Below are 27,630 nucleotides of genomic sequence, written 5' to 3' on the forward strand. Positions count from 1 at the left end.
TTCCTCCACAAGATTTGTTTTCTAACTACAAAGAAAAAATCCCTCAATATATCGGCATTGTTTTACTAGCTATCCTAAACAAACATATGCAATGTAGAAACTCATCTGATAGCTAGTAACTACCATTTAGTCATTGCTAATATACATCTTGAAGAGGATTCTGGGAAGAAACGCTGATCCAGCTCCACTGTCAGAAAAATATGCGAACAACCGTGGTCAAAGCCATAACTTGCTGACAGTTCAGGAACATTTTCGATAAAGTTATAGTCATTTACCGAAGATATTCAACTTTTCGTTCGATCACTCCATTAGTAAAAGTTTCACAAAAACAGACAAGATATATGTAAGTATCATTTGATGTTGTAATAACTAATTTAAAAGAAGCCACATCCGCCGTTTTCATATAAACTGAATTCCAAGGTAGATGTTCTGATCCCAGGTCGGGATCAAATTTGATATGCATAGTAGATGTGTGGAAAGCATATAGATAATATCTTTTTGATGGCATTGATGCCAAACATTGTTGATGAAGTAAACTGATTTTTGACAAACTGCATATTTCTGTTTCTGTTAGAGTTATGTCTCTTTTTCTGTTCATGCGAAACAGTGGGATATGTGTAAATAGCGGAAATTGGCGAATGACATTAGAAGCAACCCGATAAATGATATCTTTCTCATCATAACATAATGTGTTACTCAAATCTACCAAACAACAGATCACCCCTGTGTTGACAAAAATATTGTTAGGAGAAGAAGATAGTACTTTACCAAAATTGTAATTTTCAAGATCCCAGGGTAAGGGGTTCAGTTCCTGGGTGAGGCCAGAATTATGGTAATCATTGTCTATTTTATTTGAAAGATATCTTTAAGTTTGCTATTGAAAGGCGAAAATAACTAACAGTGATCAATATTATAGCTCCTATACGCAATACACAAATTACAAAATAGAGAGATGGGCAAACATGCACCCCTGGATAAACCAAAGGTGGGATCAGGTACCCAGGAGGAGGAAGCATCCCCTGTAGACCAGTAAAACCCGTCGTCAGCCCCATATTTTGATCAGGTAAACAAATCTATTCGTAATCAAAATAAATAAACAAATAATGGCCTAACAATCGGTATGAAACACGTCTGACAGCATTTGACCCAATGACATGGTATAGAAATTAAACTTTATATCTAGTAAAAGCAGAAGAGGTTGTACTAAGATTAAGAATTTCGCAACCCCCAGGGTTTTGACTCTAGGACCTCCAAATTAGTCACATCGTGTTTCATATAAGTTGAGCTCATCATGTCTGTTATACAGTTTGATTTGTTAGATTGCCGTTATCATCTATGTTCAATAAAATATGCAAATATGAGCAGATGAGGAAGGTTCTGTGATACATAGTCTTAGGACATAACTGCTTCAGACCTCTTATACATGTTTGTAAATGATTAACAATCTACAGCTACTTTTGAAAGATTGTCATTTGTATAGTTCTCAATCTGATGGTATTTATTACCCTCAATATCATTCAGTCTTAGTATGCATAATAAACCCTTATGTCAGAAATGTCAAAGGCATTAGGAATGTCACAGAAGACAATTCTAACATCCTAACCATTATCTAGATTTGATATTCAAAACCAGACTGACGAGTTTCTAATAATTCATTATCATAAAGAGAAGTATACAGGTGGTGGAATATAATCTTTTCCAGAATTCCACAGGATATGAGGCTCACGGTGGGTGTGATCAGTCGACAGGTGATTCTTACTCCCCCTATGCATCTGATCCCACCTGTGTTGTGTCCAGGGGTCCGTGTTTGCCCAACTATCTATTTTGTATTGCTTATAGAAGTTATGAGATTGATCACTGTTCGTTATTTTTACGATTCATTGAAACTTGTTAGATATATTTGTGGATCACCTTTAATTATATGTACTAGTGTAATATTGGCTATTTTAGCAATGTTAGGGAGATTACCTTTTGTGAAGGATCAGTTGTAAAGCTGAAAGGCGCCTTGATGGAATTGGGAATATAGTTTTAAGATTTTAGGCAGAATACCGGACAAGATTGGTGTTATACTTTATAATTAGAAGTTGATGAATTTAAGTAACTCCTGTTCTTATATTAAAACGATATGCTGTAGAGTGTTGTATAGAACATGCATCAAATATTAGATTCATTACCTATTGTCGATACAGAGACGAAATGACCATTGGCTTCTTCCGTTTTATCCCATGAATGAAAGCATATATTACCGTTTAATCGAATTAACGAGGGAAGTTTGTGATTTTATTTAGTTTATAATGGGACTTTAAGATTCGTCATAACTTACTTAGAGTAATTATCAATGTCATAACCCCTACACGCAATACAAAATAGACTGGTTGGGCAAACACGGATTACTCTTCATTTTCATTGTAAACTTAACTTGCTTCTTTATGTTCTATTACGCGCGTGTCTTTATTGTTTGAAAAAATATTACTTGTAGTTTTATTTATGATTATTTTGGTTTTGTTTGTTGTTTTATTTTGTTTTTTCGGCAACGCAAGGGAAAGTTGGACCATGTATGTGTATCAAACATTTATAGAATGAAGGTACTCGTGCCATTGAGGAATGAAAATATATGCTCTAAATCATTACCTGATAGCAGCATCCCTTCCCTTGCAAAACAAATATAAAAACATTAATACGTATCCTTTAATGCATCACTATTTTCTCATAATTTTTTACAATAGATCAGCGTGTATCTGATTTAATTAAATGCAAGATTTCAATGAAACGCAGGGACATCCGTGGCCGAGTGGTCAGAGCATCGCGCACAAAATCACACGGCCTCTCAACTCTGGTCGGCGAGGGATCGAATCCCGCTTGAGCCGGTAAGTGAGAAAGTTTTCCAGTTCACTTTTGGAAATTCGGTTGTCTCTTCCCATGCACATTGTATCTGGGTTCTCTCTTCCACCAACAAAAACGGGGCGCCACTATATAACTGAAATATTGTTTAATATGTCGAAAAACATCAAAACAATCAATCAATCAATTAAAGGCGAAGATAACGAACAGCAATCAATCTCATAAATCAGATAAGCAATACAAAATAGATAGTTGGGTAAACACAGACCCCTGGACAAACCAGAAGTGGGTTCAGGTGCCTAGGAGGAGTAAGCATCCTTTGTCCACCAGTCACACACACCGTGAGCCTTATGTCTTGATCAGGTAAACGGATCATCTGTTGTCAAACCCAGGGTGCTGCGAACTGTGTAATAATAGTTATGAAACACGTATGTCCCAATGATAGGTTGTATTGTCAAACTAGATCGTTATAACGGTCGTAGAGTTTGCAAAATGCTGACTTTAAACGAGACTATTGAAACCTCTGTACCATCAACTTGTTTGTCAGTAGCTTACCTCGATATAAAAACTGACCATACGCGGAACAAGCTCTTGCGCATCGAATTAGTGGAGAGATAAAAACACCAAAAGTAGATGATAATGAAATGTTGCTATATAAATATAGGAAGTTGACGATGAGGATGCAGAACTAATTTCGTTTGTCATAAAGTTGAGTTGTTGCTTTGCCGTTAATATCTACTTTCAATAAAATATACAAGTATGAAGCAAAAGAATATTATTTTTATTTTTATTTCAGCAACAGAACATAACAAATAATGGTTGTATATTCCTCCATATGGATGATAAATGATAAAATGGCTTCAGTACGGATAATTGATGTACTGGCGTCAGTACGGATAATTGATGTAATGGCTTTAGTACGCATAATTGATGGAATGGCTTCACACGGATAATTGATGGAATGACTTCAGTACGGATAATTGATGTAATGGCGTCAGTACGGATAATTGATGTAATGGCTTCAGTACGGATGATTAATGTAATGGCTTCAGTGCAGATAATTGATGTAATGACGTCAGTACGGATAATTGATGTAATGGATTCAGTACGGATAATTGATGTAATGGCTTTAGTACGCATAATTGATGGAATGGCTTCAGCACGGATAATTGATGGAATGACTTCAGTACGGATAATTAATGTAATGGCGTCAGTACGGAAAATTGATGTAATGGTTCAGTACGGATGATTAATGTAATGGCTTCAGTACGAATTGATTGAATGGGTTTAGTACGGATAATTGATGGAATGGCTTCAGAATGCATAATTAATGTAATTGCTTCAGTACGGATAATTGATGTAATGGTGTCAGTACGGATAATTGATGGAATGTCTTCAGTACGGATAATTGAAGTAATGGCTTCAGTACGGATAATTGATGTAATGGTTTCAGTGCGGATAACTGATGTAATGGCGTCAGTACGGATGATTAATGGAATGGCCTCAGTACGGATAATTGATGGAATGGCTTCAGCACGGATAATTGATATTATATTTCAGTTCAGAAAATTGATGGAATGGCTTCCGTACGGATAATTCATGGAATGGCGTCAGTACGGATAATTGATGGAACTGCTTCCGTACGGATAATTGATGGAATGGCGTCAGTACGGATAATTTATGTAATGGCTTCAGCACGGATAATTGAAGTAATGGCTTCAGTACGGATAATTGATGTAATGGTTTCAGTGCGGATAACTGATGTAATGTCGTCAGTACGAATGATTAATGGAATGGCTTCAGTACGGATAGTTGATGGAATGGCTTCAGCACAGATAATTGATGGAATGGCTTCAGTTCAGATAAATGATGGAATGGCTTCCGTACGGATAATTGATGGAATGGCTTCAGTTCAGATAATTGATGGAATGACTTCCGTACGGATAATTGATGGAATGGCGTCAGTACGGATAATTGATGTAATGGCTTCAGCACGGATAATTGATGCAATGGCTTCAGCACGGAGTCCATTAATTAAAATTTCTGATATGGCAATCTACCTTTGAATCTATAACAGAACAAGCTGTTGTTGGCAATATATGCTTATATAAGAAGTTAAATTATTTCACTTACATGTAAAAACTCAAACAATTAAACACGTATCTACTCATATAACTCTTGTTTGAACATCCGGTTTACCGATGTTGATAAAATTTGACAACCTAAATATGAAATAAACATCATATAAGATTTGTGAACTGTGTTAATATGAAATAATTACAAAATCATATCACAGTTATTTTGTGATTGAAAGAGATTCTTACCAAGTGTGGTCAACATCCCTGTATTTTCGCCGTTTCACTAAGAATATGACTCTGGAGATTACTAACAAGTTAAATAAAGCAATACTAGAGACGATTAGGGCCACTTTCCATATAATCAGCTTGCAGTAGTAGGCATTCACACGGTCCTCACAGTCAAAGAAAACGGAACAAGGACTCGAGGCGCATTCATCAATGTCTGTCAGAAAATACAAAATAAAATCTTACATGTACATGCACACTTCCTATTAATCAAATTGTTAAATCAGTCATCATTTAGTTCTAAGACAAATGAATTTTGATAGAAACTTCCAAATTTCGAGGAGTAGAAATACATAATTATTATGCTGCTCCTAACAGCATGCACACAGCATGCACCAGGAATAGAGATTACGGATGTCTGAGTGTTCTTTAAACATTGCTAAATGGTTGGTAGTACAATGTATGGGATACCAATTTCGCATAACGTTCCGGTGAATCCGGCTCGACAGGAACAAGTGAATTGGTTCACAAGATCGTTACAGGTACCCATATTAACACAAGGATTACTGGCGCATTCATTGATATCTGAAAACAACAAACATGTTACTGTATGCAGATTCCATCGAATATATTGTATTGCACTGGTAACTTCAAGAAGAAATATAGAAAGGTGTGTAGATTACCTGTTTCACAGAGTATGCCCGTAAATCCTGGAACACATTGACACTGGAACTGGTTAATCAGATCTATACATGATCCGTTATTCTGACATGGGTGACTGACGCATTCATCAATATCTGTTTACAAAAAAAATCAATTTCACCAATAATGATTGGTTGTCCATTGGTTTACAATAATTGATTGATGATCGATATCGCTTACCTGTATGACAGACTGCATCAGTAAATCCTGGTACACAGGTACATTCAAATCGATTTATGCGATCTGTGCATGTCCCGTTATGTAAGCATGAATCACTCTGTCACTCATCAATGTCTGCAAGAAGGAAATCGATAAAGTATATGTTGATTTCCATTTATTGCATTTTTAAATAATCTCAAGAAATGAACATGTATCATAATATGACTATTTCGTCATAATAGACCCAATACCTTGATATATAAGAATAACTGTTTATGTATTGTACCTATTTGAAATAATGTGCCCGTAAATCCACTTCTACAAGAACATGTAAATCTTTTGACATGATCATGACAGGTCCCTTGGTTCTGACATGGTCCACTGACACATTCATTGATATCTAATTGATTTAAAATTGGAAAATTTTCATGGAAAATTGTTTTTCAAAGAATTTATTTTCGATCGGTTGGGGTTTTATATTTTGAGAGTATAATGAGATACATTTCTTTTAATTTTCTTAGTGTGGTTACAAAAGTTCATGTCAGGCTCTATGGATAAAGGGTTATTCAACGAAAACTTTAAAGACAACATATGCAAAAAAGGAAGGCGAAAATAACGAAAAGCGATCAATCTCATAACTCCTATAAGCAATACAAAACAGAGAGTTGTGCAAACACAGACTTCTGGACATACCAAAGGCGGGATCAGGTGCCTAGGAGGAGTAAATATCCTTTTAGACCGGTCACAGCCGTCGTGAGTCATATGTCTTGAAAACTACTTGAATTCCAATACGCAAAATCCCTGAAATTCTCAGAGATTAAGCACAATCTCTTATTTCAATCAGGGAGTAAGCTTATTCTCTAAAACTTTAAGGGATTTAGCTTATTCTTTATAATGTTAGGACATTTTCTTTGCTTATTCCCTGAAATAAATTCAAACATTAATTTGATCTGATTAACAATGATTGATAAATTCTTCAAAGGTATTGATAACAAAATAACTAACACACATCAGAATCAGTTCACCGAGTCCTATTCTGATCAGCATTTCAGATTATTATTCCTTTACATGTATTTATACACATGATATTCGTAATATATTTCCGAGTAAGCAAATCAAAACTAGACACACACAATGAGAGAAAAGACATATTCATTTATATGAATATTTGTAATATAGATACCGAGAGTCCAATATAAATATGTTATAAACGATGGAATTTTAAGATCATTTGATAACGTAGTAAAACAAACAGATATTGTGATACTTAGACCTATACATGCGTGTTTAATTTACTAGTTTATTATAATTTCTTTTCACGATGAATGCAATACAAAACCACAGAGCCATACAATACTCGTGTACGATAGTTTGAAATCGAACGAATATACCTTGACTTACGTGTACTCATGTCAAGGTCTTTAATAACAGTAATTGAACAATCGTTTTTCAAACACAAATCAAACCAATCTGAATTTAATTTGCGAGTTGTGCGGATTGGTGTATTATCATGAGTAAGAGGGGGAACCCAAATTGTTCAACTGGGGAACATTCAAGTTCTACTACATGAGGTAGAAAAAACGACGGAGGATATGAAAACCGCGAAAGACTGTACGTCCTCATAATTAAGTAATCTTGCGGGTTGTCCTTAACATAGATTTTTTCAAGGTTTCTGCTTTTCGCTTCAATTTCGCGGCTGTCGCCATGTTTATACAAACGTGGGATGGTATCTTAGCTAGGACAAGTGTTATGCTGTCCTAAGATGAACTTACATGTATGGCGAGCCCTAAATGAAGAAACGTTTCTAGAAACTAACTTCCCAGTTAGGAATAGGATGTGTAGACATACTAAGGACGCGTATTAGTCTCAAGGTAGCTTCGTGAAATGCCTGCTGCAGAATGTTAAGGGGGGGGGGGTACCCGAAAAACGAAAATTGTTTCCAGTGGGACAATTGGTAAGGTTAAGTAATTAAGTGTAAACAAAGAATTTTATGTCGGGGTGTCCGACAATAGACACATCTTCTCTATCGCCAGGTTGAAAAGATTGGAAAAACCATTTAACAAATATGCAATATACCCTACACCTTCCTTTGTATGCTACAAAGCTTATAAAGAAGAAATCATAATATTGTTTCCGTACATTACACTGAAACAAATGAAAAACAAATATTATATTTGATTGAAATATGTAATATTCATAACATAGCCTCGTGTCATTTGATTATAAAAGCGGGATTATAAATGCATTGCTTTAATTACTTCTCAAAACTATACATCAATCTAGCAATGTGCCCTGCATTTACACGTATGTACGATATTTAAATGCTGCATATGAACAATATAGATTGCAAATGTATAACTGAAAAGTCATACCGTTGAAAAGTAATAAATAATTTCGAAAAGGAGAAAAAATTCAAGAGAATTACCCATGTTCTACGCAATTGGTTGTAAATTAAAGATAATCAAAACATACAATAACTATGTATGAATAGCCCAAGGTTGAAAATTCATATACATTTTGAAATGTCAAAACAACAAATTTGAAAACAGGTTGTGCATTCTATGATGTTTTGAAGTTGAAAATTTGTTACATCCTCAACGTTGATGTTTCGACGTTGAAACACTGTTGAATGATAATTAAACACGCGTCACTTTTTCATTGTTGAAAATATGTTGAATAACCAACGTTGTTTGAACGTTGAGATATTAACAAATATTCAACGTTGAAAATATGTTATATCCTCATCGTTGATTCAAAGTTGAAAGATCGACAAACATTCAACGTTGAAAATATGTTCTATCTTCAACATTGTTCAACGTTGAAAGATCGATAGACATTTCAACATTGAAAATATGTTATACCTTTAACGTTGTTTCAACGTTGAAAGATCGACAAACATTCAACGTTAAAAATATGTTATACTTTCAACGTTGTTTCAACGTTGAAAGATCGACAGACATTTCAACATTGAAAATATGTTATATCTTCAACGTTGTTTCAACGTAGAAATATCAACGAACATGCAACGTTGAAAATATGCTATATCTTCAATGTTGTTTCAACGTTGATAAAACGTTGTGGTTTCGACGTTGAAACTTCAGCGTTAAAACAACGTTGAATTATAGTTGCTCAACGTTGCAACCAATATTCAACCTATTCTCAACGTTGAAACAATGTCGCGTGCCTGCTAGGCTGAGTTTTCATTCTTAATGTTATTTGTTTTGCCACATTCAGCACTTTCAGTTCATTATTAGATAATAAGAAACAAAAAAATCATTAACTTGTTTATATAGCAATTATTATATGACAGTTCACTTGCTTCTTGTTTTGACAATAATCTGGAGAGGAAGCCAACCATAATCCTGCCATCAGATTTTGTTTTGACAATCATTAATATATAGTACATGTATAGTAAACCAAATTATCACAAAACTTATTTTTTATTTTATATCAATGAAAATCTCTCTCTTTTAATATCTAATTAATATTCTACAATAAATATGATTAAAGGAATAACAATTTTATCAAAATCTAAAGTTCAAAATCACATGTGATATAGATTCTCATAGAAAATGTGAATTTTGCATATACATGTATATTTTCGTAAACTTTACACAAAGAACAGATATGTTTTCAAATATGTATCAAAATTTATATTTTCTTATAAACTTTGACATTTTTCCTGTGACATTTTGTCCTACTTTCATAAAAGTTCTAATTGTGACTTTTTATCTTATTTTCTTATAAAACTGTGACTTTTTGTCCCGTGATATTTTGTCCTACTTTCATAAAATTTCTTATTGTGACTTTTTGTCCATGGTCATTTTGTCCGTGACTTTTTGTCCTGTGACGTTCTGTGCTGCATTCTTTCAAAACGTGTCACAAAACAACATTTGCTTGCTATATTGTAGAGCCCTGGTTTTTGAAGACGATATCATGTGACAACATGCTTTTTGGCTGATCTTCGCAGGGCAATATACATCTGATAATCATCTGAACCCCATACGAATACCACAGTAAACGGGTATTTTACTACGTGATAGAAAATAATGCATACGTAAGTATTCAGGCCAATCCCATTTATTCAATTGTTTCGGTTTCGGTTTCAGATATTAATGGGTCTTTACAGATTGATAGATTCGGCATATTGAGCAATCATAATAATAAAAAAGCCGGGTATTTTAACAGCGTAACGTTTATTTATAAGTTAGTGCCAAGTGGATCTTCAGGGAAAGACAATATCGAGTTTTGCATCGAAAATTTCTATGGTTGTTAATGAACGTAAATGTTACAAAAATAGTTAAATGTAGTAATCTACAACCATTGTCAACAATTTTTCAGTCAGTGATACGGAAATCATGGATTTGGCAATTTACAACTTCGTTTTTGCTTTGTTGCTTTGTGTGAAGTGCACTTGTGGTGAGTATGATTATTCTATCATCGTTAACGATTGTACGTTGTATTTCTTGAATGATTTTGCATTGACTGTAAAATACATGCTGAACACAAAATACATGTACGGTATAAATCAAAATGATTAATTGTTATTGTATTCTAGTCTTTGATTGATCAATTTGAAATTGGTTTGGTTTGAACATATTTTATTGTAACTGAATTTGCAAAGGGATTGGGCACATTTTCTTTTTTTTTAAAACTTAGAACGCTCTCTCCCATATGCATGCATATATAACAATCTATTTTGGCATGCATAGCAAAACAGTCATTAAAATATAAACATTATTTAGCACATGTTGATTGCTTACAGAAAAACAAGGTAATGATATATAGACATCTTAATTAATCCAAACGACCACTATGTTTGATAAATAGAGGATATCTATATCGAGCGTTTTGATATTTGTTTTATCCAACGAGTTGATATGGTGTATTTATTCTCGAGGCTTGCCTAGCGAAAAAATACACCATATCAACGAGTTGGATAAACCAAATATCAAAATACACAACTATAGATTTTCTATTTATCTCATACTTCTTCTTTTTGCTTAATTTTGAAATGATCCCCAGTATGGTGGAAACAGCTGATTGAATTTGTTTTGATTCCCTGGCTCAGACGTCGTATTTATCAATCTTCCTTACGCAGGAAAAAATATTGTGCTTATAATCCATTCATATACAGTACAAAAGGGCATTTTAATAAAAGAAACCATGGGTGAAAATTGTATTAGAAGGAATATAGTTTATAATTAATAATGGTTTTGCTATTCCAAGAAAGTATATAACAATTATTGACCGAGTATTAATTTTTTGACGTAGGCCCGACTTTCTGATGAAAGTTTGATGTCGTCGTCTTTTTTAAATAAACATATGTAACAGGGGATGTTTACTCCTCCTAGGCACCTGATCCCACCTCTGGTGTGTCCAGGGGTCCGTGTTTGCCCAACTATCTATTTTGTATTGCTTGTAGGAGTTATGAGATCGATCACTGTTCGTTATCTTCACCTTGCATGTAATAATGATCAATGAAAGTGATATTTTAATGCAACGTTATTAGAATGTTCAACAGTTTAGAATGAAAAGTAGAAGTGTTTGTACATTTGGATTTTATTTACGTGGTTTCTTTGGATCTGAGGACGAGAGGAAATCCTGAGGCACTTTGGGCCTTGTAAGTAAAGCTGTTGAGATTTATTAGGCATGGATCCAGACAAAAGAAACTGTGCTTCTGAATACATGGTACCGCAGAATGTCGAGGTACTTTCGATTATGCTTGTCCGGTAGGCGGTTATACCTTGTCGATGATAATAGTGTAGCCATATTTTTGTTTTCTGATCGTAATTTTTGAGTAGTTCCTTATCGTGTTGCATTTTTATGGCGGTAATTTTCATTACATGTCAGTGGGGGCAACATCATTTTAATTTTACACAAACACTACGTCCACAGAAACTCTAAAGAGAGAAGGAGGGGTAATATACTTCGCGTCAGCTTCTGTTTGGGATATCGCCATTACACAAACACTACAGTCACATAAACCCTACAGACGGCCCATATTGAGGGGTATCTTGATCATTCTTCATTTGGTTGTACATGTACACAGATCTACTTCGATTTATTCATTCTCTCGAAAAAAGGTTATTTTACCTACTACACCCACGACACCGCGAACTCCCAGGACACCAGGAAGTGCCCGGAAATGCCGGGTAATGTTATATTTAGGAAATTATTTATATACGATATATAACAGTTTGATTAGAAGTTTTAAAAAGCACAGGTTTAGAAATGGGCTAAACCTGTTATCTGCAATACATGAATATACATAAATATGACCAAGTTTGAAGGTTTACGGAAAATGAAAATGCGGTATTCATGTACATGTAGGTAGAAATTTTAATTATTTTTTTTTTGCACAAATCAAGACACTAAGTATAATTTGTGATAACCTGATAAGTTCCCTGTGTATATCATAAAAATATACACAACAGGCCCGTACCCAGACTTTTTCAATGGGGGGGGGGGTGTATAAATATACGACGAGCGGTTTGGGGGCCTTAAGCGGCCCCCAAGCGGGTTCAGGGCGAAGCCCGGGGGGGGGGGGTCCTGGGGGACGAAGCCCCCCGGAAGCAGAAGCGAAATAGAGAAAAATAAGGGTAAAAATGCTCTATCCTGGATGCAATTTTTGCCTTTTATTTACTTATTTAATACTCATAAATGTGAAAGGGGAAACATACTAAAATTGGTCATATGTAAGGAAATTCTGGTCAATAATGTGTTCTTGTCTAATGAAAGTTATTTATTAATTATTCTCATCTTCTTGATTGGTGGTTCTTCGTAACTTTGGTGAAGTTCATCTGGGCAAGCAGGTTTGTGTACAATAGGCGCAGAATGGTTAGGTTCAAATGGTTGCCCAGGGGTGCTGTCGAAGTCTCCATCCCTCGACCACATAACAAAAATAATATTCTCCAAGTCAGTAGATGGTATGTTACACGATAAAGGTTCAATAACACCACTAATTACAGGACGAATGTTATAGTTACAATTTGGATAGACGGACCAAATTCTTTTCTTTATAACTGATGAGAGACCCAGAATGTCTACTATTCCTGATCATTTTCTGTTGTTACATGTTAATGCAGCTTCTTGCTGTATGGCCTGAATGTGATCACTACTATTGCCTGCTTCCTCCCGCAATAATATGGCAAAAATGTTTTTCCTTTCATAGGTAATAAGCTAACTGCAACTTTGGATGGTTAGAATATTGGTCACCATTTAAAAAAAGCACAGCGGCAGTCAGAAGACGCAAGACAGGAGACAATCTGTATGAATTACTTAGTAAAAATGATACAGAATTAAATAAGCAGTTTCCATTGCCAAGTGTTTTTATAACTGAAACCTCATGTAATGATAGGGGAATGTCAAAGGGGATCAAAGCTGATGACATGGTATCCACAATGACATTAAGTCTATCCAACTCCTCGGTTGAGATTGTGTGCGAAAATAATGGCAATTCATTTTTGTAAAGCTCATAAAGAATTTTGACCTTAGTTCTGTTGTCGGACTCAATAGCTGATTTCAGAGATAATAAGTCCTCCATCACATCCATTATTGCACAAATACATCTTTAAAAATAAAAGAAGATTTTAGTCATAAATTACAGACAGCATTTATAAAGGGCACTGCTAGAAGTTCTTAAGGCAAAAAAAAAAATTGCGTGTCCAGTTACCATGGTCATATGCAAAAAAAAAAGAGTTGGTAGGTTGAAAGTTTTTTTTTAATTTCTATGTCCCAACATTTGATCCCTGGGTCGTAAAGTTTTATTGATTTTCATATGTACGTATGTCCAGCTAAACTGTGATGAGCTGCATCCCGCATCATACAAGGTATTTTTAGATTTATCAGATGTTCACTGATTGATAATAAGTTCAGTTTTAGCGCAATGACAGACAACACAATACATTTGTACGTTTCCTAAAAGCATTACTCTTTTTAAATTTTGTATGCAGTTTAATTGTGATGAGTCCGACTCGTACTTCTGAAGATATACTTTAAAGCATTATTGATATGACCTGTGTACTGCAACTGCAGTCACACTAAAACTCAGCTAAGTCAAATCGATCTTTGAAACGATGCATTTGTCCGACCCAAAATGTCTGCAAAACATACCACTGATCAAGACTCAATTCGTTTAAAAAAGAAACCGAAACCGGATACGATGTTAACCGTATTTCTTTACGCATAGGCAATATGTATTGAATTTATTTCGTGATATTCCTTACTGTGAAAGTAAAAGCTAGGGAGTTCAGAAAATATTTGACTGTAATAGTGCTTGATGATTTACACAGCCGACTTTAATAGTGCTTAATGGTTTTCACAGGGGGTGCGTTTGTACCCCCGCAACCCCCTCAGTACGGGCCTTCACAACAACTGATCTCTTGGCCAGGTAAATTCCAGGTAAATAACATTGAGCATGGATAAGCTCCGCCCAGATTCACTGATCCGTGGAGAAACCGTACGGTGGTTTTTTTTTTTGTTTTTTTTGGTCTTTAAAGTCGCCTAAATGATTTATTCACTTATCGTCTATACTAAACTAGCGAAAACGGCTTTCCACTTACGTATACACGTATTTTTAATTTGTAAATGATAGGTTAGATTTGGGTTACTTATTGCCAGCATTGTAAAATTGTTTAATTTCACTACAACATTTAGACAGATTTAAATAATTATGAAGATTCCAATGAAAGTGTATTCGTACATGTTGTTTTAATCTGAAATCGAAGGTACAGTGTTTGTAAAGTGCACGTTCCCGAATAGACGTGTTCAAATGTAATGTTAAATGCGAGGTGTCTCAAGGCAGTTTATTTGGCCTTTTTTTATTTCTAGTATATGTGAATGATCTTAGTGCAAGTATTGATCCTGATTGTAAGGTTTTATTATATGCAGATGACACAGCCATTCTATTCTCTCATTTTAATACAAACATTATAGCTAAGAAATTATTATTAATGTTAGTAAAATACCATGACTGGTTGGTAGACAACAAACTCTCACTTCATCTGGGAAAACTGAAAAAATTTTGTTTGAACCACAACGCAAGCTTAAATCCATCGATATTAGTTCTTTTTTTCATAGATTGTAAGGGTATTAAAATAGATTGTAAATCATGTGTAAAATACTTAGAGTTATATTGGATAATGTATTGTGTGGAGAACAAATCGTTGACGGTATTATTAAAAAAGCAAATCAACGCCTGAAATTCTTATACAGACATAAATCATGTCTATCTCTACTGTCCAGGAAATCTCTTTGTAATGCTTTAATTCAGTGTCATATTGACTATGCATGTACATCGTGGTACGAAGATTATTCAAAACAAAGTTATTAGATTTATCTTAGATTTATCCCCTAGAAATAGTATCAACGCTGAAATATTTGAAAAGCTGGAGTATTTGAACATTAGCAATAGAGTAAAACAGCTTCGACTGAATCACGTCTTTAATATTTTTCATGAAAAATGCCCAGATTATTTTAAAAATAATTTTAGAAGCAATTGTTCACCCAGATCAACTAGATCAAGTAAGCTTAATTTCTTTTTACCAAGGGTTGAGAAAATGGAATCAGAAACTTTTTATTTTAACGGCGTCAAAGACTGGAACTCTCTCCCTGATCAAATAAAATGTATAAACAATAGATTTTCATTCAAATCTGCAGTTAAAAAACATTTACTCAATGAAATGAAGAAAATGGCAGATAGTGACTTCTTGTATTATTGATCCACATTGTCTTGTTCATACATATTTATCACAGTTGTTATTTATTCCAACAATTTTCAATACTAAGCACCGTTGAAATGTAAGATATCTAAAGTATTCTTATGTGTTTCAAATCAATGTCTTTCAATATATTTTTGTTTGTATTGTTTTATTATGCTAATAATGATAATATATTGTGTATGTCATATTATAAGATTAGAAGGACCCCATTGGAAATAAGCTATATGGCTTTCATGGGTTATTCTTGGCATAGGCATGCAAGGTGAAGATAATGAACAGTGGTCGATCTCATAACTCCTATAGGCAATAATTTTCATAAACATTAATTTACTCACTGTCCTCTTAAAGTCAAATAGCTGTTAAAATTTACCTTTTTATCTTATGTATTTAACAACAACTTTTGTTTTAAGTATGTGTTCCTCTGTGATATTGTCTTGTATTTATATTGTATAATATGTGCCTATTCCTAAATAAATAAAATAAACAAAGCGTTACCGATGACAACATTTAACAGTAATTGCTCTTTCGCTACTCATGATAGCCCTGTTTTGACACCAGTAAACACACGACGGCATTCATGGACACAGTATACATGAGTAGCTTCCCCCTTCAGATCGAAGCTGCCGACTTTATACCCCATCTCCCCTCAAAAATCATCTATAAACTCGTCTATCTAATAAATGGTCCCATGAATTCCATTTCTCAAATGTAATTGACCAATTAAAATTGATAAAGCAAATTCTAATTGAATCTGAAAAGAGTGATTGTTCATTCTGGGTTAGAAAATCTAGCACCGAAGATGTCACAAAGACCAAAGTGGGCGCTGACAAATAAATATTTTTGTTCATTTTTACATGAAAATATCACTGAAGTACGCATACTTTTGAATTGTTACGTTAAATCATGATTTAGTGGAAAAAGAACAAGGAGTAAATTGTTCACATTCATGTAAAATCTGCTTCTTTAAAAAACTAAAAGAAAAGAAAAATGATAGGGAAAAAAACTCGTGTATACATGTGCATGCACATTTACAGTAATCAGTCATGAAAGTGTTCTGGTTAAGACACTATGACTTAGTTACAAAGTAGAAAAAAGTATAAAGGTACAATGTACTTGTGGAGTTATCAATCCACCATTTCCCATATCTAGAACACTGTGCTTTTACCAAAGTATTTATGTGTTTACAACGTAGGTGCATTTTTTTTCTTTGTTAGGTTTTTTTTTCTCGTGAAAACGCCTCTGTATGTTTAATATTCATGATTTTATATAATTATACGCCGCTGAATGGAGGGAGATATTTTTGTTATTCTATTTCCATCCATTCATATTTTCCCAGGTTCTCAAGTGAAAGTGCGTCAGTAAGCGGTGAAAAAAAAAAACGAAAAAAAAAACAAAACTACTGAAGTGATTTGTGTATATTCTGAATACACGGTGGGCATGTGAACGCCCCGTTCTTGTCAATCATAACATCATGTGATTCATTCACGCTTGGCTGAACAAAGCAGTCTCATAAAGCAGTATCGAGGACTGCTGGGACTGCTTTCTAGAGCAGTCTCAGAGCAGTCCCACTTTTTGAGAGAGCAGTCTTCGGGACTGCTTTCTGGGACTGCTTGGGTGTCAGGTTGGGTCTGGTTGGTACTGTAGCATTAATTTTCCAGAAAAAAAGGAGGAGTTATCCAGAATTCACCTTTAGTTTGATACATAGAAATGGAAAATAAAATGAATTGTTATGTTGGAGCAACGTGCATAATAACTTCCAAATAACTCCAATAGAAAATATGTGTACAAAGATGGACAACTCTTACATTCCACCATAACATGTACTACAGACATGTTGTTGTAAAACATTTTTTAAAAAGTAGGAGTACATTTGTGTGAATTGACCTATCTTCTTTTTTTCTGAAGCCTGCAGTAGGGGATGGTATGGCGATGATTGTAAGTGGAAATGTCCACCTAACTGCTGGGGAAACGTGTGTGACGTCACACAAGGAACGTGTTCCAACTGTACGGACGGATGGACAGGGCATTACTGCGACCAGTGTACGTATGGTGTACGCACTATACACTATACAACTCATATAAAGGGTTTTCCATTTCTAATCTCTGTGCTATTGTAATCTTAATTGCTTCAGTAATGTTGATAAATCATTATGATGCATTTTATATACTGTTCCATCTCCTATGGTATGCAAAATATGAATTATTTATAGTGTGCATCAAATGCTATAATTTTGCTATATTCAATTACGGTAATAAATCTCTGTATGGTTGCATCTTGAAACTGAATTTCATAACTTTTATATTCAAATGGCTATTTCAGCATGTTCCTTGGGTACGTTTGGTAAAAACTGTGGACAGGTGTGTAAAGGTCACTGTAAAGGCGGCTGTAATCGCGTGACTGGGAAATGTGACAAAGGTTGTGAGGACGGCTGGTACACAGAAAACTGCACCATTGGTACGAATTCATTGAATCAATTCATGATCAAGGACAGATGGGTAGAAATTAACCTGAAAATAAAAACGAATGATTAATTAAAATATTGGAGGGTAATTTGGTTATAAAAATCGCCCCATCTTCATCGTCCATAAATGTCTAAAATAATATGAGATAATGCAGCGCTATTGTAATACATATGCATTAATATTCAATATAAAAATGAAATGATCAACCATCTGGTTATTATACAAAGTTTATTTGATTCATATCAGATACTTCATTCCGTGGTGCCTTCATGGTAAGTCTTCTACGTATGGGCGTACATATGTTTGTAAATCAATGAATTCTGAGATTTTCTTCCAGGAGTGGCGAATAATATTTACCATAGTGCGACCTGACATGCCCTCTTTGTATGTTTTGGACAGCATATAAAATAATCCATATTGATAGTTACTTGGAGAAAATGCCTTCAATACCTTACAACATTTCTCATTGTTGTCGTACATCTTCTATATAGTGCTTTGGTGATTTCTGCAGATAAGTTTTCAGTTGGGTCACATTCAAGGTTTTTGTGAAAACGTTCGTCTGGAAGTTGTGTCAGAGCATTTGTCATGTTTGTCTCCCTGTCCACACCAACTACTGTCGACCCTGTTCCGTCTATTTGATGATTGTCACCCCGGGTTTTGAAGGAATTGCAACGCAAACGGGTCTACCTTCCTTATATAAGTTCTCCTGAACCTTTTCTCTGGCTGTGTCAGGATTTCTTTTCTATTATTAATGTAAGACGCTAAAGCTCTACATTTTATCCTGGGCTAATCATTGGTACTCTTGTTTGGTTTATGTAGTCAGTAGTAAATGGTTTTCTTCCTTTGTTAGGAAACGTTTTGTCTTGAAGGTCAATAACGATTGTCGTTCTATTTGTAGCTGACAGGATTGGCATTGCCTTTGTTAGGAACACCAATACAGTGACACGTTTTGTATTAAACCTTCTTAACGTCCATGATAAAAATCCTATTGTACAAATCTTGGATACTTAATGCTTCCTCAGAAGTTTCAACCATATGCTGTCCTAAGTAAACAAAAAAAAAAAAAAAAAAAAAACCAGAGAAAAAAATCTGGATTGAAAAAAAAATAACTATGCAGTTTATTGTAGAGAGTGAATATCACTAGTTTAGTGTAGAATGTTTTACTGATATTTGATTGCCTACTTTTATCCGGATACAATTTGACTATTTTTGTTGTTTGTGTCATTCTAGTTTTAAATAATTTCTCTAAACACTTTGGGGTTATAGAGTGTTGGAAAATTGGCTCAATATGTAGTATTCAATATCATATTTAGAAATTAAATAAAATCTGACAACACGTTGTAAAATGTAAGCGCTTCCATTTCTTGAAGAACCTTCAGACGTTTTACATTATGAAAGCAAAGAGCAGAAAGGGGGCATCTGCTCAGAGCGCGTTTTCTGCACCCGCACCAGTATATATAGATTACGTGTAAGTTAGTGTAATAATTTATTAACTACACCAATATGAAATACAAGTATTGACATAAAAGGGACAGATGATTTTTCATTAGTATATCATAATCTGACTTTGATGTATACCCCTACCCACATGTTTCAGAACAAAACAAAAAACTGCCCCCTGCTACCTTTAAGAGAATGTCATTATTGAAAGCTGTGGAATCCAATCAATTTCATTAATATCATCAAAATAAATGTATTAAATATGCAATACAACCCTTTATTTCAATACACGTATCACATCAGTGTCACAGTGGCAGACAACAGCGTCATAGGGGATAAATTATGCTTTTGTACTATGGAAAACCAAAACCTGGTTAAGTATCATAGTGACAAGTAAGTACATGTAAATCAGCTTAGTGGTTAAAATAATGTTATTTGGGGTACTTTGTGTGCTTTGTTTTTTCTATGCATAGATTACATGTAGTTTTACATGTTCTAAAATTTCATGTAATTAACAAATTGTGCTCATTTACAGGTCTCAGATACAGTAGATCACTCTTCTTTTCAGCACCATGGTACATGTTTATGAAAAAATACTTACAGATAGAGAAATGAGTCATTTTAGAGACATCTTTTACACAAAAACACAGTTAACACCATTTTCTAATTTATGGGTAGGTATTGGTAAACAAGCCACTTTGACATTTGGCTGTATTGTATGGATCTTCTGTTTTCACTATTAGGGGGGGGGGGGGGGGGGGCATGGAATAGAATGCAAGGTGAAGATAACGAATAGTGATCAATCTCATAACTCCTATAAGCAATACAACATAGATAGTTGGGCAATCACGGACCCCTGGACACACCAGAGGTGGGATCAGGTACCTAGGAGGAGTAAGCATCCCTGTTGACCGGTCACACCCACCGTGAGCCCTATATCCTGATCAGGTAAACGGAGTTATCCGCAGTCAAAATCAGTGTGCCAAGAACGGCTTAACAATCGGTATCAGAAGATAACAGGGATTCAAAATCTTGTTGGGGGATTGTTTACTTAATTAGAGTATATTTCAGGTCTATACATATACAGTACTTACAGAAGTAGACAGTAAAGTGGGAAATTTTCTTGATTTTAAGAGTGGTTTTGTCCTTTCATCTTTCTCTCTAATCTTTCTTTTTCTAAACATGTTCAGCATGTAGCAATATATATAAGGTTACTTCTACCATGGATACAATTTACTTGTAGTATTATTTATTAGGCACAGGGATCTTACTCGAACACTCTCATCACTCTAAAATGACATAATACACAGAAATGTTGGGTTTTTTAAACAATTTTATTGCGTACACATTTAGAGCAGTCGACATAATGGATTGGTATAATTTCACTCAGAATAAGTCAGATTTTTAAATAATGGGAGTTGATGTCAATGAAAATAGATGTAAGGATTTTTAAAGGTAGCAGGGGACAGTTTCGCACTATAGGCCCGGTCAACGTTTTTAAAATGGAAATACCCCATATTTGAAGTGATATTACATGTGTAAAAATGTATAGAATAATTTTAGGATACATGGTAAATATAGCTGAGTGCTTAATAAAAATGTTGATATACAACATGCAGGTGTCACCATGATTCCTAACACGAAAGGTGAAAATAACGAACAGTGATTAATCTCATAACTCCTACAAGCAATACAAAATATATAGTTGAACAAACATGGACCCCTGGACACACCAGAGGAGGGATCAGGTGCCTCGGAGGAGTAAGCATCCCCTGTCGAGTGGTCACACCCGCCATGAGCCATATATCCTGATCAGGTAAACGGAATTATCCGCAGTCAAAATCAGTTTGCCAAGAACGGCTTAACAATCTTTATGAAACACGTCAGACAGCATTTGACCCAATGATAGCATATAAATGGGTGCGAATACAATACTAAGACATGTGGTTGCTGTAGAAATTCTGGTGCAAACATGCATGATTCGTCAAAAGGTCTGTAGCTGAGAGGAAGGTAGATGAACCCATATGAAAGGTTGGTTTTTAAGAAGAGCGGACAAGGTTCTTGAATGTGCACAGTGTCTAAATCCCCACGCTTGGTACTGTCATGGTATGGGCTTGGTGCGGATTAGACCAAATGAGAGAAAATCAAAGCAAAAAAAAAGGAGCACCTGCTCAGAGCATGTTTTGTGCACCAGCAACGGTATATATAGATTACATGTAATTTAGGGTCAAAATGTATTAACTACACCAATATGAAAACAAGTATTGCCATAAAAGGGAAATAGGATTTTTCATTAGTCTGTCATAATGTAAAACTTATACAGTACCAATTTTGATGCACCAGATGCGCATTTCGACAAATAATGTCTCTTCAATGATGCTCAACCGAAATATTTGAAATCCGAAATAACTATGAAGTCTTAGAGCTAAATATAGCCAAAAACAGCGTGCCGAAAAAGTGGAGCCAAATTCGTCCAAGGATAAGAGCTATGCATAAGGGAGATAATCCTTAATTTTGAAATGAATTTCTAAATTTGGTAACAGCAATTAAATATACAACCGTATTTTCAAGCTAGTAACGAAGTACTTAGCTACTGGGCTGTAGAGCTTTGATGTATACCCTCTACCCACATGTGTCAGAACCAAAACAACTGTCCCCTGCCACCTAAGCAGTATGTTAACTCGTTCTAATGACGGCTTATAATGAGTATTCTGTACCTGGAGATGTAAAGCTATTCGAGGGCTGTTCGATTTGTAATATGGATTGTACGATATCTAAAAAGCATTCGAATCAATTAGTGAAATGAACATTACATCCCTTCAAAGTATTCTCCATGGTTTGAAAAACTTATGTAATTTCAATCTCTGAATTCATTTCTGAAATACGTCATGGTACACTGATTTAGGTAGACCTCTGAGGCACTGACTGGTGGCTGAGCCAAGGGCTTGTCAGGACTTGTAACGACGACCAGATAAGAAGTTTTTAATACCAGTTCTCCAAAATAATCAAACAGTACAAGCATCACCTGGCCATGATGTCTCACCAAATTCAATGGCAATTGTTGTCTGTTGTCACTCACCACCAACTTCCTTTTTGACAAGCTCAGTTTCAGGAAGTGATTGGTTGCTATGGAAACCATGCACTTCACTTTTCCCTAATTTATCCATCAAAATTCAAAAAGCCAAGAATTCTTATTTTTGCACTTTTTTAATAGGTCTCATTAATATTTATGCCGTTGGAATCACAAAATGTCATAAGAGATAATAAATACAACACAATGTCTTCCGATTAACATAAAAACTTTTTACAAAAAGGTAAAGTAAAATCAGTATATCATTTCTTAAAGTTTAGGTAATTTGGCACTGTGCCAAAAATAAAAAAAAAGTGGTTGAAATGGCCTTTTTGATGCTCAAATTTATCATCTTTCCACACTGATATTGAAATGTGTTATAATAAAAGAAAGAAGATATCATGCTATATGTTATTGTCTGAAAACTTTTATGGGTAAATGAATATTTTTTGAACAGTTATTATTTAAAAATCAAAGTACTGAAAGTACCGAAAAGTGCTAAGCTGACTTCATGAATTCTGTCTGTAATGTTAATGAGCAGGAAGAACTTGTTATTCTTTTTCACACAACTAATTAATAGATTTTCTATAAGGAAATAATGAATATGGATGGTAAACAATGTCCCAAAACTTTTCATCATGTTGAAATAAAAAAATTATATGATGTTGTTAAACACAATGGTAACTATAATAATTTTGGTCCCACCCAGAACCAAAACCGTGTCCTTTGATCATCAAATTTACAATTTTGGTAAAGCATACCTGCTCCTTTTAAATATAGATCTATTCAATCAGAATTGAGTATCAATAACACCAAAGATGATGTTATTGAAATGCTTTACACATAAACACTATATACCCAGTTTTGCCCCACCTGGAGTTAAAACCTCTCTCCCAAAAATCATGAAATTTACAATTTTGGTAAAGGCCTTTCTGCTCTACATGGATATGCAATGATTTTTTTCTTACAGATGAGATGTTGTAGAGAAGCCTTAGGATATTTTTGGAAATTGGTCAAGTTTTGGTGGTACATCTACTTGAGAATTTGAAAACAATTGTAATAGTAGTTTTAGTGTTCAATTGTTATCACAACAGACGCTGATCAATTGCATTAGAAATGAATGGAAACTTTCAAGCATATCATCATTCACAACAACTAATATCTAATAAATAACTTACTACTATAGTGTATAAACATTTTTAGAATACAGCTAAAATGAAACAAGTCAATGGTTTGATACATACACGTATGTCAAACAAGAAAGAAAGGAACAAACAAACAACTGGACAAAAAAATACACATAACTACATATATATATATATATATATATATATATATATATATATATACATGTCAAAATACATCAACATAATAATGAAGGTCTATGAAACACTGCACCCCTTTCATTATCTTTCTAGAAATCATTTAGATGTACATAAATATCCATCTGTATCACTTGTACTACAGAGTTTATCGCATAATTACCCATATATAGGAATCCAAACATGAAAGTGGAATTATTTTTTGTAATCAATGATGAAGTTGATTTCAATTCAAAATCATGTTGGAGAGAATGTGAATCCAAATAAGCCAGATTAATATATGTACAATTGAAACCAAAATTCAGGAAGTTATTTAAAAAAGATGTTCATTATATATGTACATAGTTGATAAGTTAAAAAAAAACCTGAATGTTGCTTTATCAACAAGAGTGGAAAGAACTCAATTTTAACAAGAAAGTTAGTGCAAGAGGAAATACGTAATCTACTATAATAAATTATACTAACATACATGTGCATGGATTTACATTTTTGCACTGCAGTGAATGTTGGTAAATAAATTTAAAAAAAACGAACGAACAAAATATACAGCTGCGTTATAAGTGAGTGGATACGGTAATATGTTTTACTTCACATTCATTCTTTTAAATTGCAATTTCTTTCAACACATCTTGTTTCAAGACAAATGATTTGCTGTTTGCATTAGCAGCTATAAGGTCATCTTGGTCCATTTTTTTGTCTTTCTGCACCATTCTTGAGAAGTAGCTTGCAATTTGCTGTGATGTGAGGTATTGTTCTTTTGAAAATCTTTTCGTCCCGTTTCTCACGGAATACCTCATTTCCTCTGCAACTTTTGAAGGATCTTCTTTCCTTCCAGATGTTTTTCCTATCAGAAACTTTTCCTGCATAAATGCCTTCTGGTCGTCAGTGAAGGGTATTTTTGGCTTCTTTACTTTTAATGCCCAGCCATACTTTAAAGCAGGAACTCCAACTTTGCTACTTTCAAGCTGTTTGGTATAAGACTTCCCGAGACTTCCTGTATCAAGTTTTTTGGCATACATGACCATAGATTTGTCTTTAAGGCCGATTTTCTCTTCCCTTAAATCACAGTTTCCTAATAGCAAGTGTTGATCAAGTGAGGAAGAAAATCTGAAGAGGCGGGTACATCCTTCTTCTGGGCACTGGAATACTCTCTGTGGTACTTTTCTTTTCTTTGGGATTGGCTCATCTGTATCACTATTTTCTTCTCCTTCATCTTCATCTCCTGAAAAATTTTATTACAGTAGTCTCGACTTTAAGATGTACTCGTAGGAAAGACATATTCACGGTCATCATGATTTTTAAACAAGAGGCCCATGGGCCACATTGCTCACCTGAGTCACCTTGACCTGTATTTAAAGATTATTCCTTTATATTGACCAAGCGGTTCTGGAGGAGAAGATAAACATCTGAAAAGTTTTCGACAACAACTATACCAACGACAGACAAAGGAAAGTTTTGAGCAGAAAATTTCACCTGAGCCTTCAGCTCAGGTCAGCTAAAATAACTCATAGAAATAGTTTAAAAGGACTGCATGGTTCACAATTTTTGAATTTTTTTTTTATTTTTGATGTTAAACATTAGAAATATAACTAATTTAATGTAGACAGCCAAAATTTTGACCTTCTGAATGCAAGAATAAAAGTAATATTTTAGCCTTAAATATGTGTTATGTAAACAAAGACTCAAATCTTTTTTTAGGTACATACAAACAAACCAGCAATGGATCCTGGTTACAGTGATTTTCTTGTCACTCTTGACTTTGAAAGCAGCAATTCTTTGGGTCACAACACACCCATGTGTGAATATCATTGATTTACATGAACATTTGTTGAAGATGCAGTGTATTATCCTAAAACCATTTTTACCAGTGACCCTGGTGCGCCCCCCCACCCCCACCCCCCCTCTGGGATAATCACTGACAGACAGAGTGAATTCAGACCATACCACATACAACCTTTTGGGGGTATTTAGGAAAATAAAGATATCATTATCAAATATGAACTTATGAAACATGAAAACTAGTACCATTAGAAACCACTTCAGAATTCAATGGTGTGAATGCCACATCTGTTCAGTCATCCTGTATAATAAACTGCATTGTAGCAATCCTGTTTGCACCTATATTGTTCCATGGAATGAATTTTCCTAAACAAGATAAAAAGAAGTATGTATTTTACCATACAATAAACAAGTAAAATATCTTAATGCAAAACTTCAATCTAATTACAATGCTCTAACCTGGAAAAAAATCTTAATGCACTAAAAAGAAGTATTCGAAACTTAAAAATGATATGCCCCCACATCTCCTATTACATGAGCATAATAATGTGAAGGCAAGAATGTAAAAGCTGTGCATTCTGCTGTGAGTATACACATGATTTTGCTTATGATTTCTAAACCTAATTAAATTTAATTATATAAATGTATAACTGTATAAATTGTAAGGAAGAATGTGTGTGTGGGTGGGTGTGGGTGTAGTTGCCACACTTAACCTGGACCAGTTGCATATCCTCTCCATACAGTAAGTCCTGTATCGGTGAATTCGAAATTATGCAATGTTGAAATAGCTGGGATATTCTTGAGTTGTAGTTTCTCAGCATCAGCATTGATTACTGGACAAAGAACTTTCACTTTGTACTCCCCATGTTGCTTTGAATCAATAGCCTGAAATACAAAATTGCATTTTCTAAAAGAAAATTTTGATAGAAATAAATAACACACATCAATGTTATATAAATTAATAATGAGCATACATACAACAAGTGAATTAGTATCAAAATGAAATTGTAACTTTAGTTTTTAAAATAAACACACATTGGTGCAAGGTTGTCCTAGCTGTGTACAACAACCTCATTTGAATCACATTGTCAGAAAAGCGATATATTGTCATTTTGGTCTTTTTATGAAAGTATTTTTGGAAAATATATACCTGCTTCATTTGATGAGCATTTGTGACATCATTGCCTTCATTCACATAACGTTTTATTGCTGATTTAATGTGTGAAGCTTTTCTGTCGCATGGACCTTTCCCATCTTGAGCTTCGCAGAAGTGATATACTTTGATTTTGTCCCCAAGCTCCTGATGCAGTAGTGCCATCGTCAACGTGCTTTTGTAACATCCAGCATTGTCAGACCACATGCTTACTTTTCTAACATTAGGTAGTTGTAAACAAACATTTCGGCTGACATCAATTAGCAATGCTGCTGTTGTAGAAGCATCTTGGGGTACTGGGGTATTGAAGATATGTACATGAGTCAGATGTTTTAAGCTCCCTCCCTCATTGTACACAGTGAATGCAATGTGCCAATTTATTCCACGTTTTGCAAACCAATCAGTCTGTCCTTCTCTGTACTTTCTTGGCAGGAATTTCATGGCCCAGTCCGCAATAATGAATACTTCTCCCTTTGTGATGGAATTGAGGATATCCTGTCTGGCCCTCTCTTGGTTTTTTTAACGTAAAATATGACGCTTCCATTCATAAATATCCGAAACAGCTTTATCCACCTAAATAAGAGAATGCAAAAACTTTTCATCAAAATTCATTTAAATCCAAAATAAGTGCAGAGTAACTAGAAATATGTCCATAGGGCATGAATGCCCTGCCCAA

At 34.6% G+C, this 27,630-nt stretch overlaps 2 protein-coding genes and 1 long non-coding RNA gene across 5 annotated transcripts in view; 2 read left to right on the forward strand and 1 right to left on the reverse strand.

The window, feature by feature from the left end:
- Positions 1–27,630, forward strand: part of LOC125656004 (receptor-type tyrosine-protein phosphatase C-like) — a 158,491-nt gene that overhangs the window by 52,119 nt on the left and 78,742 nt on the right. The gene's annotated exons all lie outside the window — the stretch shown is intronic.
- LOC125656006 (uncharacterized) lies at positions 5,005–6,038 on the reverse strand. The gene is made up of 4 exons (XR_008796756.1): positions 5,828–6,038; positions 5,616–5,729; positions 5,166–5,361; positions 5,005–5,063 (listed from the first exon to the last, which is right to left on the reverse strand). It is a non-coding gene; the product is annotated as an uncharacterized LOC125656006 (long non-coding RNA).
- Positions 9,994–27,630, forward strand: part of LOC130047942 (multiple epidermal growth factor-like domains protein 10) — a 39,826-nt gene continuing 22,189 nt past the window's right edge. The window contains exons 1-4 of one of the 3 annotated variants that reach the window (XM_056143746.1): positions 9,994–10,062; positions 10,347–10,424; positions 17,633–17,767; positions 18,048–18,182. In XM_056143746.1, the coding sequence (XP_055999721.1) occupies positions 10,364–10,424; positions 17,633–17,767; positions 18,048–18,182 (331 nt within the window). In that variant the 5' untranslated portion in view covers positions 9,994–10,062; positions 10,347–10,363. Of the gene's footprint in view, positions 10,063–10,106; positions 10,425–17,632; positions 17,768–18,047; positions 18,183–27,630 lie in introns of those variants that run through there. The other 2 variants (XM_056143745.1, XM_056143747.1) reach the window with 2 other exon arrangements.

Source organism: Ostrea edulis, chromosome 7 (genome assembly GCF_947568905.1).
Source record: "Ostrea edulis chromosome 7, xbOstEdul1.1, whole genome shotgun sequence".
Lineage (NCBI taxonomy): Eukaryota > Metazoa > Mollusca > Bivalvia > Ostreida > Ostreidae > Ostrea > Ostrea edulis.